The sequence below is a fragment of the Pan paniscus genome, chromosome 3 (genome assembly GCF_029289425.2).
Source record: "Pan paniscus chromosome 3, NHGRI_mPanPan1-v2.0_pri, whole genome shotgun sequence".
Lineage (NCBI taxonomy): Eukaryota > Metazoa > Chordata > Mammalia > Primates > Hominidae > Pan > Pan paniscus.
The window spans coordinates 138,770,224-138,792,820 of NC_073252.2; the positions used below are offsets into that span (position 1 = coordinate 138,770,224).

Below are 22,597 nucleotides of genomic sequence, written 5' to 3' on the forward strand. Positions count from 1 at the left end.
AAAACTTTGATGGGAATTCCAGCATCATAAGTGAGTATATTTTTCTATTTTATGGTTATATTTTTAGAGACAGGGTTTCTCTAAGGGGAAGATGAATATTTAGGCACTGAGACAGCCCTGGAAGTAGAAAATGGGCATATTATAAGCATAGCTATGCATCAATGTAAGTCAAAGTCCCCACAATATGCCTTGGAAGCAAAAAACATATGTCTCTGTAGGAAATTAGCCTATATACATTATAAGAGCAAAGCTATGGTTCCGTATGTTCCATAACTGTAATTGTTCATCAAGATAGGAAAATAAAAACAAAGAAAAATAGAGTTCCTACCATTATTACCTCCTGCCAATTATCAGCTCCCAGAACACATTGTCTATACTCTTAACTTTGGTGGCAGATCATTCTGCTTAGCAGTTACCAACTCTTAGTTCTGTGTTGCAGATCTTAGCTGCAATGCACCCAAAGAAACTATAAAATGTAGCCTTGTTGTCTTATCCTTTTTCTTATGGTAGTTAATTTTATGACACCAAAGAATTCTTCCCTCAGTAAAATTATGCATCTGAGAAAACCAATGGTAATTCTTTCAAAACTTATCTTTTGATCTGCTCGTTCAAGGACTTATTTCAGTATCTAAGATTTTTTTTTCTTTAAAAAAGAAAGGAAGCACTTTCTTTTTCTAGTAGATGATTCTAGAATTATGGTTTATGCTAAAAATGTAAGAGAATGCCTGCACCACCGTGTGTAGGTCACACATCAGGTCGGGGATGTTTCATGAGCAAAGAAGCCATTATTATAATAATCAAAAGGCAGCAGCCTTCCCCAGATAGCAATGTTGGCTGCTAGGATTAAACCACCATCAAGATCACAAGTAAGGCATGACTAAGTAAAAACCTACTTGTATTTCCTATCATTGTATTTTGGGATTTGGACCAGGGCTGTAAGGATCCAGTGGTCGTCTTTATTGCATGTATCCACACACAGCATGGGTCTATTAAGAAGGATCCTCTAAGGATCAAGCACACACAATTGCACTTATGTGTTCAGTGGGGAGATTCTCAAGGCAGAGTAAACAAGAAATAGGTAAAGTTAGTTTGACTGAAGAGAATGTTCTACCTCCAGTACCCCTGCATACAATTAATATGAGAAAATTTCAAGACGCTGTAGAGATAAGATACCACTTAGAATGTGTGCATTGACTTGGGTTCTGTTTTCCTCGGGCAGGCACTCTGGGGTTGCTGGGCATACGTTTTGAAACTCTGGCTTTAGAATGAATTGCTCAGGAAGCCTGATAGAAGTGACAATTCTCTGCCTACCCCTAGAAACTGTGATTGAGTAGATCTGGGGAGGGGCCTATGGATCTGCACTCCAACTACAGCCCAGGTGGGTGTTCAGACCATAGCTGGAAACTGGTTTGAGAAACTAGAGAAAGAATCTGGGCTTTGATGAGAGTGACAAGAGTTTTCACTCCAGCCTTGCCATTTACTCCATGTGTGACCTCTGACATGGTTCCTAGACTGCTCTCTAATTCAGTTTCTTAGATATAAAAGAGTGATAATTGTAAAGGTTAAATAAAATATGTAAAGCTCTCTAAGATTCTTGGCACAAAGTTTACTAGTGTTTGAGCCCCTTACATTTTTTTTGAATGCTTATTATGGACCAGGTACTTTTCTACTGATTATTGCATTACATTTAATCCCAGAGGTAAGTATTCTCTAAATTACCTCCATTTTACAGATGAGAACTAGAGGTACAGAGAGGTTGAGCCATTTGTCCAAAGTTACACAGATAGCAGGTGGCAGGTTTGGGCCTTGACCTAGCTTTACTACCAAGAACGTACATTATTTTCAGGGACATAAATTAGGGACGGGAAATTTCAATATCTCTCTCTGCTGTCTAACAAAGACCTACACTTTACTTACAGTGCCTTTACTATCTGATCATGTTCCTTGATGCCCCACCAGATAAAGAGACCTACTACCACTCAGTATGGATGGACACATACAATTTTACTTGGCCCCAAAGGTGTTGTTCTATCATAGGGCTTGGATGCTAGGAATATACTATTCCTAAAATTAGGAACTGCCTTACTTGTAGGGGCATATTTAATTTTTCCAGATATTAGAGAGCCTTAGGTTCACTTAACAAAAAAAATGATGCACACATTTTTTTTTTGAGTTGTTCTTTCTCTTATGAGGTAAGCTGCAACTACAGTTTCATTTCTAGGAGTAATCAGGAGACCCATGACGAGAAATTTCAATGATCCCTGCTGAGACATGGCTAACTACTATTACATAAAGTTGATGGTACTGAGTAACATGTATGTATGCGTGCAGGCATGCATTTATGCTAGATAAAAGCACAGATGTGCATGCATGTCAAAGTACTGCTTTAGGTACAAATGTCTGACATATGATATGCATATATGAACATGTTATAGGTTTATGTTTCTACGTAGGTGCGTGGGCACACTTGGTATACAGATGTGCACAGGCACACATACTTTCACATATGCATGCATGTATGTGCTTGTGTATGCAAGTATTTATGTATCCAACTACATATATTTTATCTCAGTTTTTTAACAAGGAAGATATGCTTTTTAACCCATTGAGTTCATGCTTAAACTTTGATTTCTAAATCCTATTTTCTAACTCCTTATTTAAATAACAGTGGCAGTATTATTATGGGATTATTTTTCTTTTAAAAATTCATTCCACTGTTCTTGTTGCACAGCAGGAGTGTAAGTGCAGCCAATACTTTCTTGTGCTGACAGCCCTGATTAAGGCATAAGTCTTAATTTACAGAAATGAGTGATTTGTTTGACAAAGAAATTTTGATGGAACTCTAGTCTATAAATCTACTAATTGTTCCTCCCTGCTGCGAACATTAGATACGAGACAGTGTGTTAACTGTGCATGTTGTTGGCTCATAGGCACACATATTGTTTCCCTGTATGATTTTACTAATGGGTTTTTTAAAAAATGAGATCTAATAGGAACATTCAAAACATTGATCTTAGCACTGTGTGTGAAAGAAGTACTGCTGCCCTGAAACTGTCCATAAATTTGGGATTGCAAGGCTGCAGTGAACTGCAGAGGACGTGCTTTGCCTCAAAAGGGCTGAACCAAGTGTCACCATAAGGAAATGTGGCCCAGGATTGCTGCAGCTTCCAGCTTTTCCAAATTGAAAATTCAGGTTTCTATGTAAAACCTTGCCATATTTAAATGTGGGATCCTAACTGAACTTTATCAGAAGCATTCTAAAGACCAAACACATTTCATTTGTAGGCAGGCAGAGTCACAGGTGGCACCAGTTTGATACCTCTGCCTAGAATAATCCTGGAAATTCCTAGACATCTAATTCTACATCTAACTCTATCCAGTCATTCTGGGTGATGAGCCAAGGCTGGAGATTGGTGGTGGTGGTGGTGGTGTGTGTGTGCATGAGTGTGTGCATGTGTATGTGTGTGCACAGGGAACCTGGCTTGACTCTCATCCTGATGTCCTGGTGTGTGCTCCTTGGGAAGCCTACGGAGCGAGGAGGAAGAACTGTCTTCTAAGCATCCTTGCACGCTCAGAATTATCCAAACAAAGTGAAGAGTGTCCTAACCGATAACCACAATTGTGTCCTGGAGAGATGTGGGGAGGAGAATCTGGCTAAATCACTTAAGCTGCAATATATTTTCTTTTCTCCAGAAGTTTTCCCTGAAAATTTTTCCCCAAAGCGGGGGAAAAACTTGCAGTGAGGACCACCACAGAAGAAGCTGGTGAGTGAGTTAGATATTTCTGTATTTTAAAAGGTATCCTAGTAGGTTCTCTCTCTCACTTTCTCTCTCTTTCTCTCTCTCTCTGTGTGTGTGTGTCCCATTTGCTGCAAACCTGGAGATTAGTTTGGTGCAAAAGAAATGGCAGTTTCTGCCATGATGGCAATTTATTTTGCACCAACCTAACAGCAGTGGATATTTCCAAAATTTTTCTTCCAAGTTGTCCCCTGAGGTTCAACTTATAAACACAAAAAGATCATCAAGACCTAGAAATCTGAAATTGCTGCTTTATTCATAGAGCAGTTGTCTGTAGGTCATTATGCTCAAAACACTAAGGTTACTGGCAAGGCCACTATCTGTTGAATATAACCAATACAGAGCCATGTGTAGAAAGGGCATAATTACAACTTTCTAGGAATTGACACTAATGGGTTGCCAATTTACTGATGGGCTGACTAGTGGTGATGCTGATAACCTCAGAGGTTTCTCTGGAAATAAGGTTGTAAGGACATTCATAATTTTATATGAGATCATGGTCATAAAGACTATAGCTAGTAACTCAGTAACACTCAAATGATCAATTAGTGAAAAAATAAATAACTACAAGCAAGCAAGCCATTCTGCTCAGGAACTAAAGTAGTTCTGGTAATTGAAGAAGAGCAAGGTGATGTCAGTTTTCATCCCCACAGGCAGATGGTTTAGGATACAATCTAGAACTCTCAGGCCTCGACACTACATCTTGGAAACTGACAAAGATACCTTACAGATATTTTTATATCTAGAAATTTCAATTTCATCAATATATACCATGATGTGTCTGACCAATATCATTCTCATGAAGAAGTGGTGTGTGGGGTGGGGAGAGAAATAACATTTATAATTTCTTAAGTGTCAGGCACCAAGCTAGGAACTATATATGTATATATATATATATTCATTTAGCCTTCACAACAAACCTATGAGGTAGGTTCTATTTTGACAATTTTCATGAAGAGGAAACTGAGGCCCAGAGATATTAAGTGAATTGGTGACAGGTAGTAAGTAAGTGGCCAGACCAAGATTTGAGTCCAGATCTGTCTGACTCCAAAGTCATGCAGTTTTCTCAAACCTACATTATCTCACAGTAGGGTCATCTTTATTTATCATGGGTTAATATAAAATAGTAAAGGTCGTGTAGATGGTATAAAACAAAAATGAAAAGCTGCACTTAAGTCTTCAGTGGTTTCTGGGCATTTGGTTTTATGACATTAGCAGGGCATTTGCAGAAATTTATGCACAGTTAGACGTTAGAATCTTTCTCCGTGACATTTTCCTTTGCTGCTGTTTCTGCTATTTCATCTCTCTCTGATGCTTTTAATTCCATTTCTGCTGCATAGTACAATATCAATAATGATAAATAATAAATCATCAGTCCATTTCTACAAGGCATTAGTCTCCCTCTCCTCTTGTGATGGGGGACCAATTTAACACTGTGTTCCTCTTTCACACGGGGGTAGGGTCATACTATCGTTCTGGAGAAACTGGCTGTACAGAGAATTGTTTGTTAGTGCCTTGGTCCAGCCTGAATATCATTGGAAGATATATTTATTATTTTCATTAGCAGCCAAAATACAAATATACATTGCAATACATTCTCCTTTACCTTCCATTACTGTAGTTGGTTTCCCTTAAAATTCAACATATTCATTTACTCATCCAACTGACGTTTATTAAATCTAACTGTATGCCATAAACTGTGCTGGGTTTTAGAACATAAAGGTAAAAAGTCACACAGTCCAAGCCTTTGAGGATCTATAAATTTAAAGGGGTAACTGGTGATTTCTCAAGAAATTGTATCAGAGATAGCTATTTGAAAGTAGATAATTGTAAAAGAAACACCAGATTCTGCTTGGAGGAGCAGAGAAAATATCTCAGAGAATACAGCAGATGAGATGTGCTTGAAGGATACATAGGATTTGGCAGGTGGAGGGAGAAGCATGGGAGGACAGTGTACCTGGAACCACAAGTGGCTTAAAATGCTTCTGTGTAAAGAGCCAGATGGGAGTGGGGAAGAGGCAGGGAGAAAGATGCAGAAGCCAAATGCTTAATGATTTTGTTAGATTAGGCAGATGGAGATTGTAACCCATAGATAAGAAAAATGTTTGGAGCAAAACACTGACAAAAACAGATTTCTATGAATGATTACCCAGGAAGCAGGATGAGCACAGACTGGAGGATGGTAGGACAAGACACAGGGAGATAAGAGCTGATAAGGGCTTGAATTATAGTAGTGGCAGAGGGAAATGGCCACTTAAAATGGAGAGATATTTAAAAGGCAGAATGAACAGGGATGGTGATTGTTTCACTAAGGAGGACAATAGCATGGAAAAAATATAGGGTAGCTGCAAATTATTAGCCTGAGCACTGGGAAGTAATTTTACTGTAAAAACAAAAGTCACTAACCTATAAAATGAACCTATATGCTAGTGTAATGCAAATACAGCATGAAAAAGGAAACACTCTTTACAATTTGGTACACATTTTCTGAAGCCAAGTATACCATGCAAAGGCATAATTTTCACTGTAGTAAAAAGCACATTTTTGCAGGGGATGTTAAAGCAAAGTGTGTGTTGAACTAGTGAATTAGTTATTTGATGGCATGTCAATAGACCTTTTTGGTTTTTCCTTATTTTTTAAATTTAATTTTCAGATCAATTTTTTTTTTCAATATTTATTTCTGCATAATATTTTGGCTTAAATAACATGCTATCATAGCTATTATTGTTAAAATTTACACTGAAGTCTGTATAAGAACCAGGTGAATACTGCATAACAGCATTTTGGGAGCAGAGGACCATGATGTTTGGAGACAGGGTCCGCTGTGTATAGGAATCCCAGAAGGAGATCAGGCTACAGCTGTGGACGGAGGCCAACTGTGCTGCTGTTCCAGCCTCCTCCACCCACTGTCTTCTCAGCCATTCATCTGAAATGAAGATAGACAGATGCTGGATCTCACAATGACCTTCACTAGTCTTAAGAATGTGGCTCGGGGAGAAAGCTAAGGGCACAGTTCCTTGCTAGGTTGGCTCAGTGGTGCTGGAAGGAGAAAGGTGGCGAGAAGGGCTTGTAAGTGAGGATGCAAGACCTTGAACCTTTCTAGTGAGACTTGGAAAGGTGCTAAGACAGGGGCTCTAACTTTAATCACGGAGCTAGGGGCCTGAAAAGGATCTTAGAAATCACCTAACAGAAATGCAGAAAGGGTAAGTGACTTGTTCAAGGTCACACAGCTAACTGGAGGCCAAACCAGGACTAAGACCCCAAATTTCCTGCCTTTGGCTAGTGGTGTTTCCGTGGTATCAGCTTACCTCAAGTAGCTCCAATAATGTTCTAATAGTGACACTTCCCTTTGTTCTGAACCACTGAATTTCACTTCTGAAATATTTTGACTTACAGAACCCTCAGACTCCGAATTTCCAAAGCCAGTTCTTATGTGAGCCAAGAGGTATTTTCAGCTGCTCCTGCTTTTTTTAATCTCTGAATGATGGCACTTCCCCCATGATTTGCTTTAGAATAGAAATGCAAACACAAATGTTATCTTATTTACAGGAGACCCTCCTCAGACATTGAAAAAGTGCTGACCTGCAAGCTGTGTTTCCTGCCATCAGCTGCTGCCTCACTGCCAAGATCCATGCACAGTGTGTCAGTGTCTGGTAAACTGCAGGTCTGCCCCCCAGCCCTTTGCCCGGCTTATGCTGGTAACAGCTGCTGAGCCATGTCAAAAGCAAGATACCATTGTGAGGAATTAATCAATTGGAGATGGTGCTATCAATGAGTAACTCAGGGCATATGAGACAATCTCCCAGCAATGAATGAATGTATTTAATCTGTTGGCTGAGTTACTTCAGTTCAGGAAGACAAGCTTCTTCTGGGTGAGTGGTTGTGTCATACTCAGACTGAGTGCTCCAAGTAGCAATATATCTGTGGTCTAAATTGATTGATTCTCTCACAGGCTGTTTGTGAATCTGCAGATCCTCAACCCTCCCTGTCAGAGGTACCAGGCACATAAGACAGGAAAGCCCTGGCAGTCTCGCTTTGAGTGGGCTTTCTTGCATTGGCAAGTGTTTTCAATGGAGGAGAAATGTTATTGCGGAAAACCCTGTGGATCGTGGATTGGGTAGTTGCCATCTGCGAAGCTTGACGATGATGGCATGTGCTTATTGCAGAGATCTTTGCTTTTTGGAACAGCTGTGCCTCTGGTGAAGCTGCCATGGAGATGGTGAGCTAGAGGGCTCAGAAGCAAGGGGGTGATGTTGCTCTAGGGACCTGGCACGTTAAGAGTCATGGAAATGATTGTCTGGAGTAGTGTTAAAATCTTCAAATGCTTTGTTTTATACAGAAGTAGTCACTGTGGCTTAACTATTTCCTGAAGGGAAGATGACAGTGGGGCCTAAAATCTTAAATGGCTGGCTAAGTCTCTTGCCTGCCACAATGGAATGTCCTCACAAATCAAAGCAATCATCTTTCCAGGGCTAATGTGAATCTTATAGGCACCAAGGGAGATCATTCTCCTGGTTGGTTCCAGCTGGCATATTTATCCATAGTCAAGAACAGAGACTTCGCCATTTCAGGCTTTAATGCAAATCAAAAAAGCAGACATGGCTACTCACTCTTGCAACTCCCTCATCAATACTGGAATGGTTGATCTAAATATATTTATTTCTGAGTGCATCAGTATATTTTGTAGTCACATAAAACCTGGACATTGCTGTTTTGCAAATGTAGCAAAGTGTAGCTGCACATGTGAAACAGAAATCTGAAGTTTATGCCAACCCTCCCTTTTTCTCTCAACTGTCTTGATTTACAGAGATTCCCTGAAAAAGTCCTGAACGCACATTCTTTCTCTTGTTTTCCTGTTCGGGGTGTGGTCAGAGCAGGTCTACAGGCATTTACAAGTTTTAAATAGAGATGTTCTAAATGCTTCATCAATTGCTCCCTCAATAAACCTCCAACTTAAAAAATATAAGAATCAATGTCATTTCTGGCCTAATTTTAAGAGAATGCATCTTTAGGAGCAATGAATCCCATAGAAAAGTTTATATTAAGCTCCCCAAATTAGAGAAAGCAAATCCTTGCAGAGACTAAACACGAACCTCTGAATGAACTCTTTGGAAGTTTTTCCTATAATGAGTTGGAGTATGTGTCCCTGGAAAGCTCCTGGGTGGTTTGCAGTGGTAGGTGTCAGAGCTGGCATGAAAACCACTTTTCTCTGTGCTGCAGCTTCAGCTCTGCTTTAACAATTTTGTCTTGTAAGTGCATTTTGAAAAGTATTCACATACATATATGCATATATATACCTATATATATTTTTTTCCAAAAAGGCTAACCCATTTAAGAGCCTGTAGTTTAGTAGAGATAGCAGCCAAGTATGTGCTCCTTAGTTGAAGACCATCAAGACATTTAGGAACTAATTCTCTTGCACTTTCATGGGACTCTTTCTGCCTCAGTTTCTACTGAAGAGGCATGAATAACAAAGAAGCAAGAGACAGACTCTCCCTCCCCTACCCATCACTCTGCTCTCTGCCCCATTGCCAGATGTGCAATGAAATGTATAAAGGGGAACTTGTTCGGTAATTCTTGACCCCATCACCCATCTTGAGGCAATAAAAATGGAAAAGAAGGGGAAGAAGATGGGGTAATTGGTAAAGAAATTGTCAATGAACAGAGCGATGTCATGCTGAATCCTGCTCCTCTAGTGAAAGGGGTGGAGAAGGGCACCTCCCAATCCCAGGCCTGTGAGGGGTTGCTGCAGGGGAATCCCCAACAAGATTTTGAAATACGTTTCCTGTAGGTTGGACTCAGCAAAAATGTCTCAAACTTTTGTGGACTCAGTCTCCTTCCTGCCTGCAACCTTGAGAGGAGGCCCAAGACCTTCGTGGGGTCAAAGGCTGAGGACTGCTGCTGTCCTGGAAGAGGACTGTCAGGACAGGTGATGTATGAGTGTCCTAGAGGTGAATGGGGTTAATGTGGATCCTACCCAAAAGGGGTTCCTGGACAGGTGAGGAGAAATTAGGAGACAGAGGCTGAAAATGGACTCCTGGGCACACAGGATGCTCATGAGTAAGCAAGAGCGACTCATCTGTCCCAAGTTTTTTGAATTACAAGGGAAAGTGCCCAGCAGAAAAAAAATTTTTTGGGGTATGTGTTTGCAACTTAAAGGGACTCTTAGAACTTAAAGGTACTCTTAGAACTATCAGTTACCTAAGAGTAGGTAGAAAAATCTTGGGCCTGCTAGAATTTTCATCCAGGGGCAAGGAACTCTGACAACCACTCAACACATTTTAAGGGTCAATGTAGCAAAAATAAAGATGCATTTAGAATGGTCCCCCACATCTGCCTGAGCCTTGGGTCTACCACCCACCATGGCTCAAAAATACTCAAGGAAAAAAAAACCCAACAAAAATAATACAAATAAAAATAATACAAATAAAAAGTCAATATGCTAGAACAACTATAATATTAGGTATAAGTATCTAGAGGTGATTTAAAAGTATGGAGGATATGCAAATATTACACCATTTTATATAAGAAACTTGAACATTCTCAGATTTTGGTATCTTTGGGGGAAAGGGGGTATCATGGAACAAATTCCCTGTGGGTATCAAGGGATGACTGTTCAACACGTTAGATACACTCCTCTTTCCCCAAGGATCAGAGTTGATGGGAAGTTAGCAAAGGAAATTTTCCCAGAGGAAATCCATATCATTTTTCATTTCAACTGGCCAAGTTTTTGCCTTTACATTAATTCATGTGTGCTGCTTCCTTCTGAAAGTTTGAAGACCAGGTCTCCTGGCCAGACACATCATGCCAAGTGCTTTTCAGAATGTATGGGGCAGATGTGCCATATCTTGATTCCGCCATTCCCACCCTCCATGGGCCAAGAGTTGGTTCCCTCTAGTCTGAGATGGAAGAAGGGCCAAGTGGGTAACGATCTGCAGGCAGTGCTAGAGGACTTGTGTAGTGACTCAGTAAGGGGAATAAGGAAATGAATGGCGAGGTCAACAATCTCCTTGAAAAATCACAGGAAGGTTTCAGACCCCACCCCCTCCGAGATGTGGAGTGGCACTCAGTGTTTTTAAGAAGGGATAATAAAGTCATCTCTTCTGTGTCTTTCTCTCGCTTCTCTCTTGAGTCTCCAAACATACAGGGCTGTCTGTTTCACTGTGTTTTCCTTTGGTTCTAAGGAACTTTTTTCCCCTGTGGAAGCAAACCCAACAATCTGCATCCTGAGCTTGAGAAGTTAAAGGCAAAGTGTGTTTTTGGCATGATCAGGCCTACAGATAAAGACTGGTGAGTAACGTGTGGGCATTCATACAAATGACCCCTCACATGAAGGTGGAGGAGACACACTGTTCTGGGACTGCCATGTGAGGTTTTAAAAGATGAAATGTCAGAAACATTAAAAAAATATGTACTTAAAAACATCTTTCTTCTAATGTCAGACTTGCAACAAGTTTGAATTTCCTTGGCTCTGTAAATGTTTTTCATTTTTTTTTCCTGGGAGCTGAAGATGATCCTTTAATGCTAGACTTTTCCACTTTCACTCTGAAGGCAATCTGTTCTACATCTTTGCTTCATGAGTGCTGAAATGACCTTGACATGCATTTGATCTATTGCACATGGGCCAGGAAAGAAAGAACAGAGGTTGGAATGAGAATATAAGTAGGAAATAAACAAATTTTTGATCTTTTAAGAGATTTAGAAAAATGGAAGAACTGAACAAATAAACTAAATGAAAAGTGAGTAGGCAACTGTGTTAATTTTTCCCCCTGTTCTGTCTCTGAGCATAGCGTTGCTAAGCCCAGGCTCTGGGGCCGGTGGCCCAGTGAGTTCTAGCCCCATCTGTCACTTACAACCTTGGATCAGTGACATTGGACAGTGACATTAATCTCTCTATGCCTCTATTTCTGCATCAGTAAGATGAAGATAAAAATAATATTTACCTCATAGGGTTGTTATGAGCTAATATATGAAAAAGGCTTAAAAGGGTGCCTGGTATGTAATAGGTACAATGTATTTCTTAGCTGCTGTTATTTCTTCCTTTTTTGGTAATTTCCTGGGTCTGTGGAGATGTGAGGAGGGGAAAGAATAATTTGGAGAAAAGTCATGTCCAACCTCCACTGGGTTATTTATTTGCAATTTATAGCAATATTGTATATCCAACTACGCTTACGTCTATATCCTCATGATTTCTGAATAGCATTAGAGTTGAGTATAATAATGTTGATGAAAACTTGAATCTTTTGACTCATTTAGTCATGCATTTGTGTTTGTTCATTTATTAATTAAATCTTAATTTGAGTAAGTCACTAGGCAATTAAAAAAATCTGTATAGAGCAGAGGCTTTTTCTCCTAAGGAATTACAGCCACTTAGTTAATGGTATAAACCATTAACAAATAACCAGAGTGTTCATGTTTGTAAAATTCTGAGAAATCCTAACAGAAATATATGGTTTAGGAAAAATATTTTGTGAGAAAATTTAGTTTCTATACTAAGAAACTGATAGCCATATTCATATATGCCATCAGTCTTCTGACTGTAGGTATTGTCATATCACTCTTATTTCTTTATCCCATCTTTACCAGTAGCTTCCTTTGAAATTGCCTGGCTTTCTTTTCTTCTGTTATAAACAGAAGGTCTCCACTGCAAGCTTAGATTGAACATGTTTACCTCAAGTCATTCAATAAACATCTACAGAATGGTCACTATGAACTAAACACTCTGAGTCTGTTTTATGCAAAAACAGTTTAGGGATTACAAATTATATGGATATAGATCATAATTTTCTATTTTTTGATGTATTTTAACCCACAATATATTTACATATATTTTATTTTGGATGTAATTTAACCCACATTAAATTAAAATGCTTTCTCAGTTGTCATCTTGGCTTTACTAAGATCTATGAAGTATGTACCCACTCTTCAAAATAAGGAATCTGACAGATGACGTATCTTCTCTTGAAAACCAAATGGTCATTCTTTTGCAAGGATAATGATCCTTTACAAATGTTTGTTTTTGTTCTCAAAAGCAAGCTCATGCCTTAAATGTTTTTCAACTGCTGGCAAAATTTTATCACATCTTCCAATATATTTCACTAAGGTCACTTATAGTCATATATGTGATGGTAATCAAAGATGTCCAATAAATGGAAAAATTCTGAGACCACCTGGTACACCAAAAAGAGAACTTACTATTTGACCTGAGTCAGACATTTAGTCCTCTGGGGCACAATTTTCTCATGACAAAAATTAGAAGTATATTTTGGTAAAAATCAAATGACCTTTAATGTTCTCTTCCATTTAAAGTACTAGTATTCTAGATCTATGCACTCCAATATGGTAGCCACTAGCCATATGTGATTACTAAGCATTTCAAATGTGGCTAGTTAAAATTAGTTTTACAGTGTCTCAATAGTTTTAATTTTGAAGATAAACATAACTTTATATTGTCTTAATAGTTTTAAATATTGTCTCAATAGTTTTAATATTGGAGACAATATTTTGTCTCAATAAAATTTCTTTACTGTTTACTTCTTGAGCCACTTTATTTAAAAACATTCTGAAACGTGCTGTAAGTGTAAATAAAATACACACCAGATTCTGAAGACTGAGTACCAAAAAATGTAAAATATTTTGGATATATTAATATATCCAAAATTAATATTTTGGATATATTAATTTATCCAAAATTAATATTTTGGATAAGGGTTAAGTAAAAATATATTATTAAAATTAACTTCATTTATTTTTAATGTTTTAGTGTAGCCATAGAAAAATTTAAATTACATGCATGACTTGCATTATATTAATATCAGGCTGCACCAGTCTAAACCTTCAAAACAAAGGGATCAAAATCCATCTTTAATGACTTTTAAATGCCTAATGGTCAACATTTCAATACTGAGATCTTTATACCTATAAAAGTCAAGTTTCTCAAGTTAAAGGTCCTATTTATCAAAAACTAATAAACTTTGCATGTGCAGATATTTCTCACCAAGCTCCTTTTAAGTCACCTTCTGTCAAGGTCCTGTAAAAATGGTATGGTTACAATATTCAATGTTCAAATCCCATGGATCATCTCAACTAAAGATGATCAGGAAATAAACCAAAAGGTTAAGAGTGATTGTTTCCAAGTAGTGGGGCCCTCAGTGATTTTTTTCATTCTTTTTTTAGTCTGTTCTTTCTTTATCTCTCAATTTTTCAACAATGAAGTTTTTTCATCAGAAAAATACATATCTTTACATTTTAGCATGCTTTCATACATTTTATAAAAATCACAAATATGTAAAAGAAAGACCAACTTCAAAGAAGATATCCTCAAATGCTTCAATCTGGTTTTCTACATTTCCAAATTTCTACAGTGAATAGGTTACTTCTATCAAGAGAAAGAAAGACACTTTGTTTAAAAATTGCAATATCCACTCACTCTTTTAACCTTAAACCTAAGCTAATTTGCATCTGATTTTCTTAGAACTCCTGAAGCTTTTATCTCTTATATTAGACTGAACAGTAGGTACTTTAGATTTTTACTTCAATCTTGATGCTAATACACATAATTTAATATTTTTATGAAAACTACCATCAAACAGAACAGCATTTAGTGACTGTCTATGTATGAGATGGGGGAAAATACCCAGAAGGTATTTCAGTATTCAGGGCCACTGTGCACAGGGGTTTAGTGTCTCTTGCAGATATGGCCATCTAAAGGGATGCCATTCACATCCACATCCTACAGCAACAAGGAAAGCAGCCTCTTGTGCGTGGTCCAGACTAGTTCATACAGTCACACGCACACTCAGGGGGCTCTGGTGTGTGTGTGTACACACATGCGAGCATGCGCAGGTGAGTGGGTGTGGTTGTGCCCTATCCCAGTCCTGCTGAGCACCCCCTTGTAGTTGCTCCCCTCACCTGCCCTCCAGTCTGAGAGGCTCCAGATCCATGACCCTATGTGCCTCAGGTACCACAGGGAAGCGGACATGGAGAGTGTGCAGTGCTGTGATGTGTGAGCCCTGGTGTCAGTGTGTGGGCAGGCAGGAGCATGGGCACACAGAGCCAGGTGGGCTGTCTGCCCTGCTGGCTCTAGGAAAGGCAGTTCTTCCAACAGCTGGCAGTTATAACTGATGAACCTAGCAATGATGTACTCATTCAATATTTTTTTCTTTTTGAGGAAAGGTATTTTTTTCCAATTCCTACAAGGCAACAGTCCTTCTGGCTATGTCACTTTAAGTATGGCAGAACTCACTGTTAGTAGTAAAGATGACGTCTCCCTCCTGGGGGATGGGGTCTGTATCCTGGACCACCTGCAAGGCTCCCACAGTCCGGACAGCAGGGTCCAAAGTGACTGAACTTTCATTCACTGTTGTGTCGCTGGCACCTGTGATCTGGTTGGTGGGTGGACCTCCCAGAGAGCCCTCGAAGTCAGTGGGCAAGTCGTCCATGCAGTCGGCATTGGGCTGATGGGGCAGAAAAAGATCTGTTCTCAGTACATGTCATCCACTTAGAGATTAAATGTCTATAGCCTAAACATTCTGTCTCCATGAAAAAATTAAGTTCTTTATTGTTTACTTCTTGAGTCACTTTATTTAAAAACATTCTATATATAGTTTCTATAAGATTAACATAAAAAGATCTTCCAAAATTTCCTTTCCAAAGGTTCATTTTAGATTGAAAAGATTCCTTTTTAATCTTTTAGATTAAAAATTAAAGTTTTATTTCAAGATAAGCAAAATCTCTACATTTAAATAATCACTTAGGGGGAATATGTGAAATTTATTTACAATGAAGGCACTTCCTTACATATAGTATTATTTATTCCACACCTAGAATGTAGCTGGTAGCCTGATCATTATCCCTTAAAACTCATGTGTTGTTTACAAATATACTAATGATATGAGAGTGGGAGGGAGGATAGAATCTGAGTCATTATGGCTTGTTCATTAAAGATACATACATACCCTCAAACACACACAAAGCACAGGGTAAGGCTACATTTAAGAAAAACATAAGCCTAAAGCCAGCCATAGAAAAATATCCCTAAGTCCTTAATATGGTATTGATCATACATTAGTCAAATCCTCTAAATTAAATTCTTAGAATCATAAGACTATGGTGAGACCCCCTTGTTCAATTGCCCATTGGTTACAGGACGCTTTCCTCTCCAATATCATTGACAGCTTCCCTTGAAGAACATAGCAATGGGAGCTCTCTGCTTTGCAAGGCACTCTGTGTTGGCCAGCAGTGTTGGCGTCTATCATTATTGGGCAAAATCTTACGCTTTGCAAGTTTTACTCTTTTGTCTCAGTTCTGCTGGTTTGAAGTAAAAATGAATATATTTCTATCTCTTCCACAAACAGCTTTTCAAATTACTTTCAGTTGTTCTGTCTCTACACAAACTCAAAATTATTTTCTAAAAGGTGGTGGTGGAGGAATATTGTCTTAAGCAGTATTAAGAACAGCTGTTAATTTCTTTTGCTCTGAACTTCAGCTTTGTCTTGAAGGATGATAATTACATGGTTTACACTCCACTCCCAAAGTAGGCAGAACATGATGGTCAGGATTAGGGGAGGAGAACTCTGGATTGATAATGATTGAATTAACATCACAATGACTGTTGTTTTCCAAGTTCATCAGAACAGAAAACCTACAACTCATGGACTCCTAGGGAACACAAAGCAAGACATGCAAAGTGCTGGGCTGTTGTCCTAGTGTTCTGCTCTTAACTGTATAATGCCAGTCTCCTGAGCTCCACACCTGTGTCCTAACAGTCAGCTGGAGAGCTCTACCATTCCACAAACACATCAAATTCAGTTTATTCATTTCTTTCCTGTATTCTTTCTTCTTTTTGCCCTCTCTAGCTATATTGGAAGTGAGCCAATTCACTGAAACTCAATCTGTCAAAAGTCAATTCATAGAATGACCAATTCACTGAATTTACTAAATTTACTCATTGACATTGGACACGAGCAAGTGGGTTTATGAATATTCTCTCCCCATTACCAGTTTCCCTATCCACTTACAATCTCTTCTGCAGTGTATTTCAGTCTGCACTCTCTCATTAGAACATTAAAAAAAAAAAACCAAAAAAACACCATGGGCTGGGCGTGGTGGCTCATGCCTGTAATCCCAGCACTTTGGGAGGCTGAGGCGGGCAGATCACGAGGTCAGGTGACCTAACCAACATGGTGAAACACTGTCTCAGCTAAAATATAAAAATTAGCCAGGTGTGGTGGTGCGCACCTGTAGTCCCAGCTACTGGGGAGACTGAGGCAGGGGAATCACTTGAACCTGGTAGGCGGAGGTTGCAGTGAGCCAAGATTGTCCCACTGCACTCCAGCCTGGCAATAGAGCGAGACTCTGTCTCAAGAAAACAAAGCAAAACAAAACAAAAACCATGGGTATGTTTCTTCTCTTCTCCCAAGGAAGGAATTACATGCTCCCTGGCATGACAGAGGCAGATGCTCAAGAGCCTGGCCCCAGCCTACTTTTCTGGCCTCACCTTCAGCCTTTGGAGACACAGAGCACACCATACACTCCCTCCTCTCAACACTGTAGCTTATATTGTCCCTGTGCTCAGGATGACATTTGATCCAATCACCCTCTTTTTCCTATCTCAAGGTCTCAAGTTGGCCCCTGGTGAATTCCTAATCACCTTTTAATTCCCAGGTCCAGTGTCCCCTTTTCTAAGGCATGTTCCCTCCCAGGAAGGCATCTTTGCTCCTGCAAGCACTTCATAAGGTACTTCTCCCATGCTGTATGGCTATTGTTAATGTGCTGATCTCACTCTACTAGTCCCTAAACATTGTAAAGTGAAGCAACCACACTATATTGACTTTGGATTCCAAGCCCCTAATAGTGCCACTGACAATGACTAGGTGCTCAGTAAATGTTGACTTGGAAATTTGATCTGAGTCTCAGATTTCTGCCCTGGAAACTTGGGCATGATCTGCCCTAAATCAATTAAGGGAGGATTTGAGAAAATACTTGAAAAACTGTAAAGTTCTATTTAAAGGTAAGATATGCTATACACAGGTGTTTATTAAGCAACACTAACTGTGGGAGAGGTTTTCAGGAGGAAAAGATTTCGCAAAGAGGGTACTGTGCAGGTTGTTCTTTTGGCCATAAATACGTAAATGCAATCATATGCAATAATAATGGACATATTTTTCAAAATGTTGATCTAGCTGTTGATATTGTTCTTTGTATATTTTCTTAATTTTGATGCAGTTTTTTTGTTCTTCATTTTGTGGGATAGTAGGAATAGTGCTGTATCTTTAACAGAGTGGGTAGAGGGCAAAAGAGCTAATTAGTACAGTGAAACTGTCAATAGTAGCAAGCACAAATAATTTGGCTTAGAATATAATATTTAACAGACCAAGTTTACAGAACCTCACAGATTATATCCACTCTATATGGTTCATCAAATGGAATAATATTTTGAAAAGAAACCAAATCTACATACCTCTGAGAGAAGACACAATCATAAAGTTTAAAACAAGATGTCAAATGCTATCTGAAAGTGAAAACTGCACAGGTATTTAAATTCAAGTTAGCATGGGAAACCCCTCAAATAAAGCAACTGCTAAATAGAATCTTGTGAATACACCAGGTATACAGCAGGATTTTGTATTCAATAAAAATCACCAACCTATTCCTATGAGGATAATAGTGATAGGAGGTGGTTGCTGGCATATGAAAGTCCCAGGTTATATGGTACCTTAGAAGAGGATTTGCTGAAACTGTATTCTGTCATTCTATCAAGACAGACCTACACCTGACTGGATAGAATGGAGGGTGAAGCACTGTAATGTAGATCAAAATGCTTCTGATAATAAAGGACTCCCCACTATTTGCATTCAGTATTATATTTCCCTTGGCAAAATATAATGGAAAATGATACCTATTGTTATGGGAATTTCATAATCAGTGAACTGTGCTCTCATTCTTTAGTTCATTGTAGAGAAATCACTTACACAATAACAACATCCTCAGTTTCTGACTTTCGATGTATTTGTCTTATACCATGGGTAGATACAAGGACACTTTGTTAAAACAACAAAAACAAAAACAAAAAATAATATGCCACATGTATTTGAATAATCTAGTAGATCAGGATTACAGCCAAGTTGTTTGCGAGTTGATACTATTCAAAGGAGAATCAGGATGAAATTCATAAATACGATTGTGTAACTGCCAGCCTTCAAGGCTCTGAAGGGCTGTAATTCCATAGACATTTATTGAGCCCTTAGCATAAGTAAGGAATGCAGAGATGAAGCATGAACAGACATCAGTTATCAGAGAGTGACAAGCTCTTTTCAATTTTCTTTGAATAAGAAGAAATGGAATACATGGAACATAGGAAAATTATAAGACAATTTGTTTAAGCTGCATAAAAAGGGTTTCAGTTTGATATAGCAAGTATTTTCTAATTGAGAAGGCTGTGAGCTTGCCCAGTGAGATGGAAAGTTTTAAGAATGGAGAAGTCATCTTGCTGATATAATTAAGACATAGTGCTACCCAACGGTAGAAGGATGAAGGGGAACAAAATCCAAAATTCCTCCCAGATCCTGACTTTGTCATTCCCTAGGAGAAAAACAGAAAAGGCTTGGGAGGCACAGAAGGTATCCATATGCCTTCATGCTTTGTGAAAAGTAGAACGAAAGTGACTTATTCTTCATGGAGGATGTTCTGTTTTGTGGGGCAAGCTTAGATGTGTATCATGTTCTTGTTCAGCTGGCCTTTAAAAATCTTTAGCAAATCCGCTTAAATGTCCCTGTCTGACAGCTTTGAAGAGAGTAGTGGTTCTCCCAGCATGCAGCTTGAGATCTGAGAACGGGCAGACTGCCTCCTCAAGTGGGTCCCTGACCCCCGAGTAGCCTAAATGGGAGGCACCCCCCAGTAGGGGCGGACTGACACCTCACACGGCCGGGTACTCCTCTGAGACAAAACTTCCAGAGGAACCATCAGGCAGCAGCATTTGCGGTTCACCAATATCTGCTGTTCTGCAGCCACTGCTGCTGATACCCAGGCAAACAGGGTCTGGAGTGGACCTCCAGTAAACTCCAACAGACCTGCAGCTGAGGGTCCTGACTGTTAGAAGGAAAACTAACAAACAGAAGGGACATCCACACAAAAACCCATCTGTACGTCACCATCATCAAAGACCAAGGTAGATAAAACCAAAAAGATGGGGAAAAAACGGAGCAGAAAAACCAGAAACTCTAAAAATCAGAGCACCTCTCCTCCTCCAAAAGAACGCAGCTCCTCACCAGCAATGGAACAAAGCTGGACGGAGAATGACTTTGACGAGTTGAGAGAGGAAGGCTTCAGAAGATCAAACTACTCCGAGCTAAAGAAGAAAGTTCGAACCAATGGCAAAGAAGTTAAAAACTTTGGGGAGGAGCCAAGATGGCCGAATAGGAACAGCTCCAGTCTACAGCTCCCAGCGTGAGCGACGCAGAAGATGGGTGATTTCTGCATTTCCATCTGAGGTACCGGGTTCATCTCACTAGGGAGTGCCAGACAGTGGGCGCAAGCCAGTGGGTGCGCGCACCGTGCGTGAGCCAAAGCAGGGCGAGGCATTGCCTCACCTGGGAAGCACAAGGGGTCAGGGAGTTCCCTTTCTGAGTCAAAGAAAGGGGTGACGGACGCACCTGGAAAATCGGGTCACTCCCACCCGAATATTGCGCTTTTCAGACCGGCTTAAAAAACGGCGCACCACGAGACTATATCCCACACCTGGCTGGGAGGGTCCTACGCCCACGGAATCTCGCTGATTACTAGCACAGCAGTCTGAGATCAAACTGCAAGGCGGCAGCGAGGCTGGGCGAGGGGCGCCCGCCATTGCCCAGGCTTGCTTAGGTAAACAAAGCAGCCGGGAAGCTCCAACTGGGTGGAGCCCACCACAGCTCAAGGAGGCCTGCCTGCCTCTGTAGGCTCCACCTCTGGGGGCAGGGCACAGACAAACAAAAAGACAGCAGTAACCTCTGCAGACTTAAATGTCCCTGTCTGACAGCTTTGAAGAGAGCAGTGGTTCTCCCAGCACGCAGGTGGAGATCTGAGAACGGGCAGACTGCCTCCTCAAGTGGGTCCCTGACCCCTGACCCCCGAGCAGCCTAACTGGGAGGCACCCCCCAGCAGGGGCACACTGACACCTCACACAGCAGGGTATTCCAACAGACCTGCAGCTGAGGGTCCTGTCTGTTAGAAGGAAAACTAACAAACAGAAAGGACATCCACACCGAAAACCCATCTGTACATCACCATCATCAAAGACCAAAAGTAGATAAAACCACAAAGATGGGGAAAAAACAGAACAGAAAAACTGGAAACTCTAAAACGCAGAGCACCTCTCCTCCTCCAAAGGAACGCAGTTCCTCACCAGCAACGGAACAAAGCTGGATGCAGAATGATTTTGACGAGCTGAGAGAAGAAGGCTTCAGACGATCAAATTACTCTGAGCTACGGGAGGATATTCAAACCAAAGGCAAAGAAGTTGAAAACTTTGAAAAAAATTTAGACGAATGTATAACTAGAATAACCAATACAGAGAAGTGCTTAAAGGAGCTGATGGAGCTGAAAACCAAGGCTCGAGAACTACGTGAAGAATGCAGAAGCCTCAGGAGCCGATGCGATCAACTGGAAGAAAGGGTATCAGCAATGGAAGATGAAATGAATGAAATGAAGCGAGAAGGGAAGTTTAGAGAAAAAAGAATAAAAAGAAATGAGCAAAGCCTCCAAGAAATATGGGACTATGTGAAAAGACCAAATCTACGTCTGATTGGTGTACCTGAAAGTGATGCGGAGAATGGAACCAAGTTGGAAAACACCCTGCAGGATATTATCCAGGAGAACTTCCCCAATCTAGCAAGGCAGGCCAACGTTCAGATTCAGGAAATACAGAGAACGCCACAAAGATACCCCTCGAGAAGAGCAACTCCAAGACACATAATTGTCAGATTCACCAAAGTTGAAATGAAGGAAAAATTGTTAAGGGCAGCCAGAGAGAAAGGTCGGGTTACCCTCAAAGGGAAGCCCATCAGACTAACAGCGGATCTCTCGGCAGAAACCCTACAAGCCAGAAGAGAGTGGGGGCCAATATTCAACATTCTTAAAGAAAAGAATTTTCAACCCAGAATTTCATATCCAGCCAAACTAAGCTTCATAAGTGAAGGAGAAATAAAATACTTTACAGACAAGCAAATGGTGACCGATTTTGTCACCACCAGGCCTGCCCTAAAAGAGCTCCGGAAGGAAGAGCTAAACATGGAAAGGAACAACCGGTACCAGCTGCTGCAAAATCATGCCAAAATGTAAAGACCATCGAGACTAGGAAGAAACTGCATCAACTAACGAGCAAAATCACCAGCTAACATCATAATGACAGGATCAAATCCACACATAACAATATTAACTTTAAATGTAAATGGACTAAATTCTCCAATTAAAAGACACAGACTGGCAAGTTGGATAAAGAGTCAAGACCCATCAGTGTGCTGTATTCAGGAAACCCATCTCACATGCAGAGACACACATAGGCTCAAAATAAAAGGATGGAGGAAGATCTACAAAGCAAATGGAAAACAAAAAAAGGCAGGGGTTGCAATCCTAGTCTCTGATAAAACAGACTTTAAACCAACAAAGATCAAAAGAGACAAAGAAGGCCATTACATAATGGTAAAGGGATCAATTCAACAAGAGGAGCTAACTATCCTAAATATATATGCACCCAATACAGGAGCACCCAGATTCATAAAGCAAGTCCTGAGTGACCTACAAAGAGACTTAGACTCCCACACAAT

General features: G+C 40.0%; 1 protein-coding gene across 6 annotated transcripts in view; it reads right to left on the reverse strand.

Moving 5' to 3' along the window:
- RNF150 (ring finger protein 150) overlaps positions 1-22,597 on the reverse strand; it is a 274,984-nt gene that overhangs the window by 35,137 nt on the left and 217,250 nt on the right. For 4 of the 6 annotated variants that reach the window (XM_003820690.8, XM_063603913.1, XM_063603912.1 and 1 more), the window contains exon 6: positions 15,043-15,253. In XM_003820690.8, the coding sequence (XP_003820738.1) occupies positions 15,043-15,253 (211 nt within the window). Of the gene's footprint in view, positions 1-17; positions 6,724-15,042; positions 15,254-22,597 lie in introns of those variants that run through there. The other 2 variants (XM_034959169.4, XM_034959168.4) reach the window with 1 other exon arrangement.